The following is a 15,279-nucleotide window of genomic DNA, read 5'->3' as shown; positions in this document are numbered from 1 at the left end:
ACGTGGCAGGAAAAACAGATTGTTGGCACAAATTGCGATTCTCAAAAGCTTTGGTGTAAAATTGGAACTCCAATCTAATCCAATTCTTTTAATTATTTTTCCTCCAGACCCCTCTCCTTTCTTCCAGTCTCTCTACGTTCTTGAAGTGAAGTCATAAAGCTTTGGAATAAGCACAAATGTTTCATGAATTTGTGTTTATTTGTGCCCACTTTGCGTTGACTTTATATTCAGTCACACTGCCTGGTTTTTCCTTCAGTCTTTAAAGTAAGCACTGCTCAGTTGCTTGCTAGTACAGTAGCCATCTTACCTTCGCAGCTGCAGTACAGTGCATCACAACCAGACTAGTTTTTATCCCAGATTTAAGCCCAGAACATTGCAGACATGTTTATGTGTTACTCTTGATGTGTGAAGGTGTGTGTCTGGGAGTCGCAGCAGCACATGAATTCACAATTAGGCAGGCAGGTAGTCCGGTCACAATGCGTCCCCGACTGGCAGACAAAGCCAGCCCTCTGATTCGAATGAAGCAAGCCTGCTGAGTGTAGATATTCCAGGAGGTGTGTTCATTCAAATGCTGCATGGCTGTGATTAGAAGAATTGGAGCAATTGTTCAGTAGAGAGATCCAATCAAATCCAGGTCCAACTGTGATGGACCGAAAGAGATGCCAAAGTGTTTTTGGAGCGCTGGATTTTGGCAAATCTATCTTAAATTAAAATAAATCAACATTTAGACTATTTGATCGAGCACGTCAATATACAGTACAAAGGAACATTCTCTTAATTAGGCCCAGGATGCCGGCTGTTCTTTGGGGCGTCTCCCTCATCTCATCTTAACCTACAGACGTCATCTCTCTCTGTTTGTGATGAACGTCATTGCTTCAATGTCACTTTGTGTCGTTAACTTTCTATCTGTATCCTTATCTGCCTTTTTTTTTCTCATTATCCTTGCAGTCTAAACCTCACTGAGATTTACTTCAGCGAGGGGAGACTGATCTAATTGGCAGCAAGGATCATTGTAACTTAGCGAAGCCAGCTCTGCTGACTTCTTCAGCTCCCCCGTCTCGTCTTTTTTTTCGCCACCTTTCACATGATAATAATGAGAAAATATAAATGAGAACTCCCTGAAGTTTGCTGTGGTGAGCATGTTGGGTTTTTTTTTCCTTTCTTGTTTTTTTCATGTGGGCTTGTTACACCGATCACATTCACCCAGGCAATTTGCCTGCTTGTCTGAGTCTGAGAAGGGAGGCTTATCTGCACTAACGCCCCATCGAGGCTGCGCGTCGCATCCAAATCAGCCCCTGTTAGCATTCAAATGAGGAGCCCCCTCCTTCCCTTCCTTTTCTACCTAGCTCTTGTGGTCCTTACTATCATCCACCCCCCACCCCCACCCCCACCCCTCTTTTTCTGTCAACACGCCACGGAGGAAAAGAATGCTGGGGTAGAGAGCGAGAGAGAAAGCCCGGGCTATTATTTAATGAGATCAAGACAAGCGAGGAACAAACAGGGGGGCCCTCTGTGCAGGTGAGGAGAATCGCTAGGCTTCTCCCTCATCTTCCTCCTCTTCCTCAGTAGATGATTGGCGCCTCCACCCAAACAACCACCATTTCACGGAAACCACAAACGCCCCGACAAAGTGCTTCCTCTTTTCATGACGCACACTTCCTCCTGTCCCACTACCAACAGCAGGTGCATCAGTATGTCTTTGATGGTTATTTCTACTAGTGCTGCTACATAACAAAAGCATAAACTATTTTGTAAGTGCTGATCGTACAGTGAGTGTAGCGTGTGTGTGTGTGTAATTGCTCCTGCTGTGATAAAGCACGACCTTTTACCTGCTCTGTCAGATAGAACAAGGGTCTTACTGCAACGCTGATTCCCACAGGTCATCACTGTCTCATTGTTCATATGATTAGACTCAGTTAGAGGCCAAGTGTCACAATCGCTATGTAGTCCACAGTGGGTGCCATTAAGCCACCACTGATTGCTCACAATGACTTGATTTGACTGATTTCCAGTAGGTCAGTTTCCTTAGTTAGAACTGTAATTTAGTACTTTATGTTGAGTTTGTCCAAAAATTAGGTTTATAGACAATTTCCAAGTTGCTGCAATACAGCACAAACATAAACTGGAGAAAAAGAAGTGTTCGGTAACAAGTCTTAATGCACCAAACCCCAAAAGGACTTGACAGGAAAGAGCGGAAAATGAAAGGGGGGATGTGTCATGAAGATGAGGAAAGCGAGACGGGGGGATATCCTTTGATCAAGAGCACTCCTCGTAGCACTCTTGTCTCCTTATACATCCATAATATATCCCTGCACATGTTCCAGTCTCTTATTAACAAGGCAGTGCCTTTCCATCCTGATGGAAGATATCAAATTGTCAGAAAAGGCAAACCTGAGACGCACTCTGTTATTGTCTTTTTTTCTGGGAATGATGAGTGGTGAAAGGAAAAACAAAACAAAATACAAAGCAAAGAATTTGAAATTCAATATATGCACTCCCCCTTTAAATTAAATTCATTCATGTTGCTTGTAACAAAAGAGGGGATAATATCAGACATGGGCAAATATTTGTTCTAAAAGTGGCAGGCTTAGGAAATGAGAGGGCCGCCAATGCTCGGCTTCTCCCTCAAGGGAAAGCATGTTTGTCCATGACAGTCATAAATATGTATCATGCAGCAAGATGACAGCGATTGTAATCTGATGGCCGCCTTTTGTTGAGCATATGAAACCCAAGAAAAGCCCCTCATCAGTGGCGAACGCAGATGAAATTAAAAATTGTACCCTCTCCTATCATTGGAATGAGTCACTCAGCGACAAGTGGCACACTGTTTAATTAGGGTGGAAAGAAAGTCTTCAGGGGGGAGGGGAACACCTCTCTCCCTTTTCACCTCCTCCCTCTCTGTCTCATTTGTGGAAAGGTAAATATTCAGAGGGTCGCTTTTCAGCCGTGGCGATTAAAGCATGCCAGAGCATAGCCATAGAGAATGTGTTGTGAATGCAAAGCTCCTAAATCAATTCGTGCTGCAAAATGAAACACAACTTGTTTGTATGAGTAGACAGCTGTGGCAGTGCGTCCTTACCCGGGGGTGTCAAGTAGTTCTTAAAACCCGGAATAACTGCACTGCGCTTCCAAAAGTGCATCAGCAGCCACTTAAATGAGGTGGCCTGTCATCCACGATGCACTCCAGTGTACAGTAGCAGTGAGTGTGTGGCTGAACAGCTGGTTGACAGGTGTATTCTTACATGGAAGAAGCCCCCTGCTTTTGGCTAAACCTTGTTTTTCATGTCTGTCCCTGTCTGCAGCTCTGAAGGACCCCTGCACCGAGGTGACCTGCAGCTACGGCAGCACCTGTGTCCAGTCGTCAGATGGCTTGTCGGCTAAATGCATGTGCCCCCTCGGCTGCGAGGGCAAGTCGGACCAGACAGTGTGTGGCAATGATGGAAAGGACTACCGCAATGAGTGTGAGCTCCATCAGCATGCCTGCAAGAACCAGAAGAACATACGAGTGCAATACCAAGGGCACTGCGGTGAGCTCACTCCTCATGTTTTCTTTAGAATTATTTTCATCATTAATTTAGTCTACTCAGTGGCCAGCAATAGAGACGGGTGCCCACCATGATTTCTCACAGCCCAAGATATAATCTTGGGATATTAAATTTATAATAAAAAAGTAGAAAACCCTAACTTTTGAGAATTGTCCTTGCCCCTTTCTCTCCTCTCTCTTTTTCTCTTTGCTACCTCTGGCTTTTGTTATTTCCCTTCACATACACCACTTACCCAAGGCATGCCTCTGCTAATTTTCATTTTTCATTCAGGCTGCTTTGCATCACACAGGTACTCCTGCGGTTTGAATAGCTACTTTCTCTAAGAAGGTTTTCAAAGCTGTCGTATTCGTCAGGCCCCGTTTCATACTCGTCCTTGTTATCATCAGACAGTGGTTGTTTTCTCCCAAGGCGCTCAACTTTTAGCTTTTTTTTTTTTCCGTGGCCAGATGGAGGAAAAGAACAGCAGACACCAACTCTGTCTCTAAGCAGCAGGAGCCTCCAGGAGACAGAGGAGGGTGGTGGGCAACGAGAGATGGATGTGCAGGTCTGACGGAGGAAGGCTGGTCATATAAATCCAGCCTGAGTCGGCCAAAGTGACCTGAGTTGCCCCATCCTCCTCCGGGAGGGCCGATGCTCAGGGGACCAGTCGGCACTGATGGTCCTCTAAATCTTCCCACAGCCATTTCAACTAAAGCCTTGGCTATTTCAAGTTGCTAGCCCTAGCCAGACAAATGCAGTTGATTTATCTGCACTGCTAGTTTTTGCAGCAAACAGTCCATTCTTTTTGTAATTACCCTACTTGCTCAGCCAGAGGAAAGCATGAATCCTGGAAGCCGTTCTTCTCAGTTAATGGGAGGTAATGGTCTTTCTCTCAGATAATGCTCTGGTTGGCGGGGGAGGCACTGCGTTATGAAGCGACACTGCATGCATTACGATAAAACCGTTGTTTGCCTGGTTGGTAGTCTCTGCAAGCCTTTGCATTGTGCCCATAGAAAACAATGTGAGGCCTGGCCAGAGTTGGCCTGGGTCACTGTGCCTCCCAGCTCTCCCCAGCCAAAGCGCTCTGTCCCTTTTTATTCCCCTGCATTGTCGCTCTTTGTACTCCTGCCAGAGGTCTTTGGAAACCATTTCCCCTCATTCTATCCTTCTCATTCTCTTACTCTTCCTTTCTTCCTCTTTCTTGATGATAGGGTGTTTCATCCTCGGTGTGTTTTGAATGACTCGCCGGTAGTTTGGCAATGATTTGATACGTCATGGTGCTACATAAATCCATTGTCTTCCCACATGCCGAAAGCGTGGCAGGCAGGATAAAGCCTGGACTCCTGTTTCAAGGAGTAACACCCCCGTCCCACACATCCACAAACCAATTCTATTATGATCACGGACTGATACGGCGGAGCGTGCCAGACCGACGCTCCCCTGGAAGGAGGGAGGTGCCAGGGAGCAAATCAAACCAACCATCTCTTCATCCATTTTCTTGTCTTCCCTTCACATCCAAGGTCCCACTCTGAGCTGCTCTCAGCTGCTGGGCCACTGATAATATCTCTGGCGCATCAGTGATGGAGGATCGTGTCTCCTCATCCCTTTCTTAGTTTTCCCCTTTCTCTGTCCTCATCTCTTCTCTCTGAATTTACTTGACAAATATTGTCAAACAATCAAAAGCTAATGGACTCAGCCTGAAAAAATATTGCATTTGAATTGTTGTTCACCTTTAGCAGCAACTTTGCTTTAAGGAGCTGCCAGTTTTGAGGCATTTAAGCCAGCCACATCATATCTGTACATATATACTGTTATATTCATAATGTGTTTTTTTTTTTTTCTTTTGCCAAGGTATTGTTGTTCGGTTTTTCCACAGAGGACCAAAAAATAGACAGAGATGTTTTTGATTAAAGCTTTCTTGTCCAGTCCCCCAGGGTCTAATTAACATACAGAAAGAACAGATTTTTAAATGCTATTTCACAATTCAAATTGTACTACATACTGTGCTGTAATTCAGTGCATATTCATGAACCTCACTGTCTCCGCAGACCCCTGTAAAGACAATGAGAACAGTCTGAACACCATGTGTCGAGTGGAAGCTCTCACCCGCCAACCCCTCATCTTTGGCCTGCCGGAGTCATGCCCCCCTGGTAATGAGCCTCTGTGTGCCAGCGACGGCAAAACCTATGCCAGCGAGTGCATCATGATATCAACGGGCATTCAGAAAGGCATCAAGCTCAGGAAGATCCACGCAGGGCGCTGCAGAAAGCTGGGTAAGGGCAGCAAGGCCGAGCTCTTAGGCATTTCAGCAGGGCCGAAATCTTGTGGGTGAATTAGTTGTTGTGTAAAGACAAAGCACAGCAAAGGTTTACACCGAAGTATGTAAGACAAGGAGCAATGCGCCTTTTTTTTCCTTTTGTCCCTACTATTAGTTAACGCCTTGCTGATGTCCTCCTGTTCTCTGTGTTGTTGTCTTTTCTGACTTTCCTTTGTTGATTAGCTGGGACTTTTCAGTGCAGTGGCCTCTAGCCTTGGCAGCCAGAACCAGCTCAATACTGGCCATAACCTTGTACCTCATCTATAGCAGATAGCTTGCAGACCCCATGATTGTCCTGGATTTAATCCTTTACCACCCACTGGTCCACATACACGATTCTTGCACTGCAGAATGTAAATGGACTGCTAGTATTGTGAAAATAGATTTGTTATATATGTGGTTTTCCGGTCATTATGGTTCATTTTCAAAAAGAATGCCTTGTAGTATAGACAGTCCAATTACAATACTGCAACTGAAAGTATATTGTGGTGCTTTTTTAAAAAGACTTTCTGTCCAAAATCATCACAATGGTCCACTGAACAAAAATAGTGTATGAATTAATTAAGTCAAGCCACCCCAGGACGCTGGAATGGGTTTTAAACGGTTTAACAAAATGTCTCTGCAAAAACTCAACAAATAGTATGCAAAACATATACAACAAATAGTATGCAAAGCACAGTCCTGAAACATCTGCACCATCATAAGTATTCACATTTTTTACATTCTTTCTTCCTTAAAATTTGATCAGGTGTAGGTGAAATAGCATTAAAATCTAATTCAGTAACTGTATTCCACTACATGGCCCGGAGATAAATGACTCCGAGGTCTCAGGGTCTGTACTGTATCCGTACTAGCAGTAGCCTCCTCCAGCCTGATAAGAGACTCCAGGGCTGTTATCTGTGCTATTAGAACAGGGGGTTTAAGCCTTAGTCAACAAAGAGCTGTCAGCTTTTACTGTACGTCTGATAGCCATCGGAGGAAATCCAATTTTCCCGCTGTGTTGTCAGCAGGGCCTCTCAAAGACACAGATGTGCGGAGACCCCCACCCATTCACTGAGACCCCTGACAACGCCAAAGACAAGAATAGATCAATGCACGGCGTCCTTTGGCACAGTCAACAATGACGGCAGATACACACTTCTTTGATACACCCCAGTTCTCCTGTTTGTTCTGCTTGACAGGCTGATGGAGGAATGTGAGGGCTTAAAATTGCACAAATCCCGGACCGTGCGTGTGGACATGTGCATGTGTGTGTGAGCAAGTGGATGAATGTTTTTTTTTTCACCCTGCTTTGCCTTTTTCAAATGAAAGAATAATTCAATTTGAAACAGAGATCCATGAAATCATATCCCTAAGCAAATTACAAATTGGTATCTAATGAAAATGGCCATTTCGACTTGTAACCATGACATTGCACATCCTTGTAGCCTCTCACTCAGATATAGCAGCGATGTAATTAAGTGTGGCATGACAGGCTTTTAAAGAAAAGAGAAGAAGGAATTGAATTGCTGTACGAATTTGATCCACTGATCAGGAATGAAATGAATTCGGAACCTAGTGAGCGCCTCCAGAACAGAGGCCTGCTTCAAATTGGATTTTCTCACTTCAATGGCAAATTTGCCATTTCACATTACCAGTATTTCTTTCTTTTTTCTTAATTTCCGCAGCAGATTTTTGCTTAGTGAGTCAAAATGTAATGAACATAATCGTTTAGACTTTAACTTCAGCCTAAAATTAAATTCTTGAGTTTGAGTTCCCCCAGTTTTATTAAAGTTATTGGGGAACTTTATGTTTAAAGTTAGATGGGAGCTCATCAAACCTGATCGGGGTTGCATTCCTCAAGAAGATGCATTAATAGCTGTCAGTCATTAAACGCCACTTCACAACTGTGGGCATTACTTGTAATAAAACTAATAAAAGGAATGGAAATGGAAGGGAAATGTAAGAAAAACATGTTTGAATTAAAATAGAAATAAAAAACATGTTAGCGTATTACCTTGAACCAAAACTAAAACTATTGCATTTCAATAAAATCTAATGTTTTCACGTTTTCATGATGCAGTCTCTCGTGTGGCTAGAGCAATCATTTCTGTTACAATAGTAGATTACTGACTTAGATTTTATTTATCTGATCTTGTTATCTGCAATTAAATTGATTTTGATGCCCATCATCACACACAGGCCCTGAGATTCTTCTTAGAATGACTAAAATATTCAATTACCTAACATACACTGAATTCATCTCTGATGCGTTGTTTTCAATGTCAGTTTCACATTTTTGCCGAAAAAGGCTTAACCTCTGCTGCTGAAAGAAAAGCTTTTACACGCGCTACCAGTGACATCAGTCCACCCTAACAAGTAATTACTGTTTGGATAAAAACTGATTTATTTCCCCATGGATGGACCAGCAGTGTCACACAGCAGACAGAACAATCAGTTCAATACTTTGCTAGCTTGAAATGTTGTTTTTTACGCTTGCTGAGTACCTCTGTTGTCCTTTCCTCTATGGTGATCAGTCTGCTTCACTGTTATTGGCAGTTGGAAACAGCTCTAAAAACCTTATCAGTGTCTGTACAGATGGGTGAGAAATTAAAGGAAAAGCTCGAAGAATTGACAGAAATAATGAATGCAGATGCTTCCATAAAGGGTATGAGACATGACAGGGTCAGGGTTAGGTTATCTCTATATAGTACTAAGTGGGAATGGACAATCTTGAGATCCTGGATTAATCTCTTTTCTTCTCACTCCAGAGGACTGCAAGGAGGAGTGTCTCTTCAATGCGGTGTGTCTAGTGGAACAGCTGAACTCCCGCTGCTCCTGCGATCCCATCGAGTGCGACGGCACCTATAAGCCCGTGTGCGGCAAGGATGGCCACACCTACATCAACGACTGTGCTCGACGCAAGGCGGAGTGTCAGAGTAGGACCCTCATCCCCATCAAGCACCCAGGGCCCTGTGGTGAGTGGAGCTGGAGGATGGGAAAGAGGAGCGTTACAAGCGACTATTGGTGTTTCTTCCCAATCCCCCTCTTCTTCTGAGTCTGTCTCTGCTTATTGTAATACATATTCAATGTGTCTTTCCTCCTGTATCTTCTAGGTTAACCGAACGTATGTCTGTTCTTTAAACTTTCCTAGAAAGTGTCTGAAATGGTTGGGTGATGCTCTTTGAAGGGAGGGGGGGTAGGGTAACTCAAACCAACAGGACATGTGTGCCTTCCCTATAAATCCCGTGCCTTCACTTCTCCACTCGTTCACCTCCCATCCATCTCCTCATCCCTGTCACGCTTCATCCCTCCATTTTAAGCACACACCCAAGATCAAACGCCACCTTCATGTTTCATTCATCTGCTCTCTGTCTTCTACTCTGGTGCCAGTCTTCCACTTCGGTGGCTTTTATCATTTCTTCCCTCCTCCGTCTGCGTCTGTTTGTCTTATGTGTTGCTTTTTCTTGTATAAAAAAAGCTATTCTCTCTTGTTTCAGTGCGTCAGTCGGTCTGTCTGTCTGTCTTTGTCCATGTGGCCGTCTTCCTGGCTGTCTGGCTGCAGGTGAAAAGTGGGGTCACCCAGTGGGCGACCTCATCAGGCGGATTCTGAAGGGTGAAGCCCTTCCCCTCGCTCCGAACGGACCTAACAGGAGGGGGTCTTGTACTACTGTCTTTTTCCTCCCACTCCTTCTGTCTCTGTGTGTCTCTTTGTGTAATGAATGTCCTTTCCTTCTGTTTACCCTCCTGCAAAGATGTGATCTGTGAGGTTGAAGGTCTTCCTCTCTCCCTGCTCTCTCTGTGGTTTCTTTCCTGTCTAACTAAAAACAGCCTCTCCTGTTCCCACCTGCCTAACCACTCCTCACCTCTGGCTCTTTTCTTTCTGCATGCATTTGTGCACGTCAGCTCCTAACCTTGCTGCCTCCCAAACAATCCCTCTCTCCATCATCAGGACTATCTCATAAAAGCTGGTAACCGCCCGATGAAAACACAAAGTTCAGCTCTCAAGCATCTAAGTAGCACCAGGGGCAGCGTTTCGATGAATTCTTTGGAATCCCTTATATCCGATCCTTTGAGGTTTACCTTTCAACAACCGAATGTAGCTAAAGTTAAAAATAACTAAATCTTAGGATTCAGGTGAAAATCTTGAACCCTATGTATTGGCTGAGAACACTAAAAGAGTGAGTGTACATGTAGCTGCAACCTGAAAATGAGATGAGAAGTACATCTAAGATGATCAAATATTTATCTAACATCTGTGTTGATTTAACAGGTGTAGTCGAGACATTTTTCACCAGCTGCTATCTCAAAGCTGTCAGTCTTTTATGTCAGGAAGTAAGTTATGGACGTCAGGGTGCTGGATGAGTGTGTACAGGAGTTTGCATCTTGTTGCAGATCAACAATTAATGTTCCTTCTTTTAACTGCAACCACAATCTTTCCCTAATCTTAGTCACGTTCGTTGTTGCCTAACCGTATATTATATTATCGTAGTTTACTTGCCATAAGTACAAGAGCTGAGCTGAACCTGAGCAAGACCTTAGCTTAACTATGCCATAGTTGCCATGCACAGATACTCCAAAGATAAATGGTTTTTGATAGTGAACATCTGCGCTGAACACCTTTTCGCACATTTTCCCACATGCGTGGCATATGCAGTATATTAAACACTATAAAGTTGGAAGTGAACTTCTCGGTCTGCTCGGTGTTGCGTTGCCTCAGTCAACAAAATCCACCCAACAGACACGTTGTGCTCTTTCGTCCAGAGTTGCTGTCCACACAGTCGTCGTCGTCGTCGTCGTTGTGACGGATAGAGAGAGCTCCGTCCACTCTCCAGGCGTTGGGCCCGAGCTGAATCCCAAAGTTATCTCCAGTTGTTTAGCATCAGGATGCACCAGCGCTCATTAGCATTATTTGGCCATCGGAGCTGTGCATGAATTAAGAAGTGGAAATGGCAGCGCAAGCTCTTATGTGTTTTGCTCCGTTTCATTATTTCTGGCAAGTGGTGTCTCAGTCTCACCCTCCCTCTCCCTCGTTTGTTTGGTTATTTCACTTTCTTACTCTCTCTTCATCCTTCCTCCCTTCCCCTGCGCATCGCAGCCGTTAGCGACTGGTAGTATGTTTCTTTAATGCATTTTTATTGACATTTGCATATTTTTCAAAACAGAGCGCAACGAACTCCAACCACCCCCCACCGATTCGGTTTTAATTAAACATCAAAAGAGGGAAGCGTAGGTGCCCACAGAGACTGTTGGTTTAGTCAGAGAGATGATATGCATGCAAGGAGAGTGTTTGTGTGTGTCCATGTATATGTTAGAACTTCTTTCTTCCTTCCGTCTCTGTCCCTCATGTCCTTTCAATGTTTTTTTTTTTACTGTGTTAGAGAGGCCGAGTCCAGATTAGATAAAAGTCCCTCTCTATAATAGCACCAGCCAAAAGACTTAAGATATTCTCAGCCCTGACTCGCAGTGTGAGCATTGCTGTGTTGCAAAGACGTGGTTCAATCACTGTTTAGAGTTGTTCCTGCACTCTGTGTGTTTGTGTGTGTGTGTGTGTGTATGCGTGGTTATCTTTCTGTCTACCGAAAAAGACTGGCTTGTCTTTTGACTGGAGTTCGCTCAATAGCCCACACTGATCACGCAGCAGGAACACACACAGACACACACTGCATACAGTGTGAGACCCGCTTCCATTGTGCTTAATTGAGCTTGTGCTCTGACACTGACTGACAGTGTCAAAAGACAACTGCACAATGGTAGCTGCGTACATCGTGGTACACACACACACACACACACAAACTTGATGCTTTAGACAAACTTTCAAACTTCTCAAAAGGAAGGGCTTGATTTATTGAATTATCATTATTTGATAAATAATGATCTCTTTCCTCATTTCATTGGCTGAGTGGTGCGTGGGCCGGAGTGATCGATCACCCTGCCAGCTGTCAAACGCATGAAATTCTTCAGTTCTGACACTGTCGTAAATCTCTTTTCATGTGGGTGACAGCACCTAATGCCCCCCCCCTTCCCCCGCCGGTGCTCGCCTCCACAAAGAATGGTCATGCAGAGAACTCGCATGTCTATAATGTCCTGACTGCTGTCCTCCCCAGAAAACAATTTGATTGATATCTAAAGCCCTTCAATTTAGAGATGCAGACACCGCGTGGCGTTTAGCTGATTAACTTACATCCAGGCGGAGTCACAAATCAAGATGTCCGAGAACATGTGAGCCTTTGAAGGATTTGCTGGAAGTGAATTAGAGCAGGCTGCTGGGAAGGAGGATGAAGTGGTCTGCAGCCTTGGATTCTGAGATAGAATATAAGAGCCCTGTGAGACTGCAGGAAGAAAAGATTTTTGTCATCACCAGACAAGGTGATGAGATGACACATTTTGTTACGTAGTCGGTGTTAAAAAAAAACCTGACACACACACACACACACACACACAAATGAATTAAAGAAGCATTTCAATGTCACACTGCTAAAGATTAATGCAGGGTCTGATTAAAAAAAACAAAAAATATCTGCAGTGGTTAATTTATAATTGATTGTAAGTCCACACAGATGGTTTGGTTGAGACGCTCCACAGTGTGGGACACAAAGAATTTTTAGAACAATGCGATGGAGTCCTGTTTTTCTTCTCCTTCCTATATGATGGAAGCACCACAGGGTATGAGCACAAAGTAAAGGTGTGTTTGCAGCGTGGGCTATTGCAGAAAATGTTGCGATAATTGTTTAGAGGACCAAGTAGTGGAGGTACAGTGGCACCCTAATGTTTTCAAAGGCTTCTTTTGAAAATGCAGCAACAGAATGTTGATACTTCAAATGCTAAGCTGTGACATGCTGATGAATTTGGCAGAAAATATACAGAAAGTGGCCCACATCTCTACAGTACTTACACCAATATTGATCAAAATAGTGGGTCCTCAACTCCTCATTGTACCTGTGTGCAATGTACTCTACTTAATGTGCTCTTGCTTGGCCCATAGATATAGTGCCTGCAGCTTTATGAAAAGATATTTGGGGCTGCAGTGTGAGCATTGCTGTGTTGCAAAGACATGGTTCAATCCCTGTTTAGAGTTGTTCCTGCCTTTTGTGTGTTTGTGTGTGTTTGCGTGTGTGTGTGTGTGTGTGTGTGTGTAATGGACAGCAGCATTTCCAGTACAGGCAGAGAAAGAGCTACAGAAAGCTCTGCAGTGACTTAAGAGACACCTTGTGATAGAGAGTGAGCTGATCTATCAGTACAAGAAAAAAAGCTAAATATAGCTTATTATGAGAAGAGACGAGATTTCTTAAGGCTTCACATAGACTTGTGCTGAAGAGCACAATGTTTTCAAAATAAGCCTTTTATTTTCAAAAGATTCAATTTATTCTAAATCAGAGAGCCAGAATGTGCATAAAATTCATTACTTTTGTAATAAAATGTTTAATTAGAACCTTGTTTTAAGTCATATCATCGTTATATCACTGCTTACTTCCTGCCCAGGGTTTTTTTTTTCCATAGGCCTTGTAAGTCAAACTATTTTAGTGCCTGTTCAGTAGTACTTTGTATCAGTGGGAGCAGGAGTGTAAAATGGCTCAGCACAACTCCCTGGAGTCTGTTGATGTACTGGCCTCATGTCTGGTATTAGTGGCATAGGAAGTGGGGAGCTTCTAAATTGGTAGTTAGCCTGTTGATAAAATAAAAAAACACAAGCGGCAGTGTGGCTTTTGAGAGCGTAATTTAGTAAAAAGACTGAAACCGACACAGTCTGAGAGGAACACATTGGCAGGCAAACTATGAACGAACAAATGAAAGAGTTACTTTTGCGGACAGAAATTCTTTATTCACAGCTTTTGTCATTTCATGTGTACACAGCTGAGTGTGTGTGTGTGTGTGTGTGTGTGTGAGTGGATAATTGCAAGTGCAAAAAACTCATGCAAGTGCCCTCAAGATGCTTGAAATGTGTTGCCTGTCGCCTCCGGAGGTTAACACAAAATCGCTCAGCGGCAGGCACATTGTCATTGACAAAGAGCTCTGCAAGGCAGGAAAGGAAAATCAGTCACCTTAGGTGTCAAGTCTGTGTACCGAATATTTTGTCATTTGCATGTTTATTTGATTAGCATCTCTGCTGGCTGCAGTGATTGGACTCACAAACAGTTGTGGAGCTTGAGTCTGTAAGATCACCAGTGCTGTTTTTCCTAATCAAGTTAATTAGAGGAAGTGCCGTGGGAGTCAGATTGACAGCATCCAGGGACCGCCGGTCCACTTACTGCAGCCCGCAGGCTGTCATCAGGTAGAAATTGCGTGGAAATGTGGGTCAACAGGGTGTCAGAAGTGACTAGAAGCATTATGGGTGTTGCATGCCGTCAGGCTGTGATCAACCATGCAGTTCTTTAAATTTTTATATTTTTCATTTCATTTCCTGTTACCTTCTGAGCCCCTCCTCCGGACTAGATTGTAGATGCAATAAATGTTGGGCTCTTACGTTCCCTTTTCTGTTTTTACTCTTCCGTGCATCAGCCTGAGAAATCTTCAGAATCATTTTGAACCTCCTTGTGGTTGATAAAATCGCTTGTTTGGATTAGACAAACAGCGCCCAGACGTGATCTCAACTGCGATAGATATGTGTCACAAGAGCAGGGATCCCAGCTTGTCTTCCTTTTTTCCCCCACACTGTGTTTTGACTTGTCTCCATTTTGAAGAGCAGCACGCTCTTAGTTGTAAATGCACAAAGAGGCTTCGATTCACCCTCTGCCTGTGATAAGTATTCAGTGGTAGACAGACACAGCCCGCGGGTATGCCTTTTGCTGTATGCTAATATAGCCTTTTCTCTCCACCTCCCTTTCCCCTCGACTAATATGATACATAAATGTTTTTAATGCGAGGGAGGCAGAGGGAGTCGGATCAAAGCCCTGCAGGTGAAGAATCGCAGGAGGCGGGGCTTGCTGCAGATTGGCTGTACCCCATTGGATAGCTGTGTTGTAATGGGTTGCAGTTGTAGGCGAATCTCCCAGCCAGTTGGCTAAAGCAGGCATCACCTGGATTACACCGATTCACTGCCCTGCATAATACAGGTAACGATTTGGAATTGCACATGGACCCGAGGGGAAAAGTCCAATTAACATATGTATGAGCTGAGCAGAGATGGGAGGAAGCTGTCGCCAAAATAATCTCCTAGCATTCCGCTGACATGTTATGGGGGGGGGGGTTAACAGTGTACGCCTGCTCACGGCAGCAACCACACAATCACAGCCACAGTCCCGCTGGAGCTTGCTGTGCCACCACACCGACCTAACGAGGGGTTGTTAAGCTCTAGACTGTGGCATCCTTGCCGCTTTACCCGTCAGATAACACCACTAAATGGGTAGTAATGATACTTCAGGCAGACAGGTAAGCCAATATCAGGACATCACAGGAATGTGTCCTCTCAAGTTTCGGCAAGGCCGGCTGTTACCTCTGCTGGGACGTGTCGACACAGCG

The 15,279-nt window shown here is 44.1% G+C and overlaps 1 protein-coding gene across 1 annotated transcript in view; it reads left to right on the top strand.

Annotated features, from left to right (window-relative positions):
• Positions 1-15,279, top strand: part of agrn (agrin) — a 233,982-nt gene that overhangs the window by 148,639 nt on the left and 70,064 nt on the right. Inside the window, exons 5-7 of the mRNA XM_070839320.1 lie at positions 3,303-3,527; positions 5,573-5,797; positions 8,592-8,798. Coding sequence (XP_070695421.1) covers positions 3,303-3,527; positions 5,573-5,797; positions 8,592-8,798 — 657 coding nt within the window. The remainder of the gene's footprint in view (positions 1-3,302; positions 3,528-5,572; positions 5,798-8,591; positions 8,799-15,279) is intronic.

The sequence above is a fragment of the Pempheris klunzingeri genome, chromosome 11 (assembly GCF_042242105.1).
Source record: "Pempheris klunzingeri isolate RE-2024b chromosome 11, fPemKlu1.hap1, whole genome shotgun sequence".
In the NCBI taxonomy this organism is placed as follows: Eukaryota; Metazoa; Chordata; class Actinopteri; order Acropomatiformes; family Pempheridae; genus Pempheris; species Pempheris klunzingeri.
The sequence above is the reverse complement of the archived record's forward strand: the minus strand, read 5'-3'. Positions and strand labels throughout refer to the sequence as shown.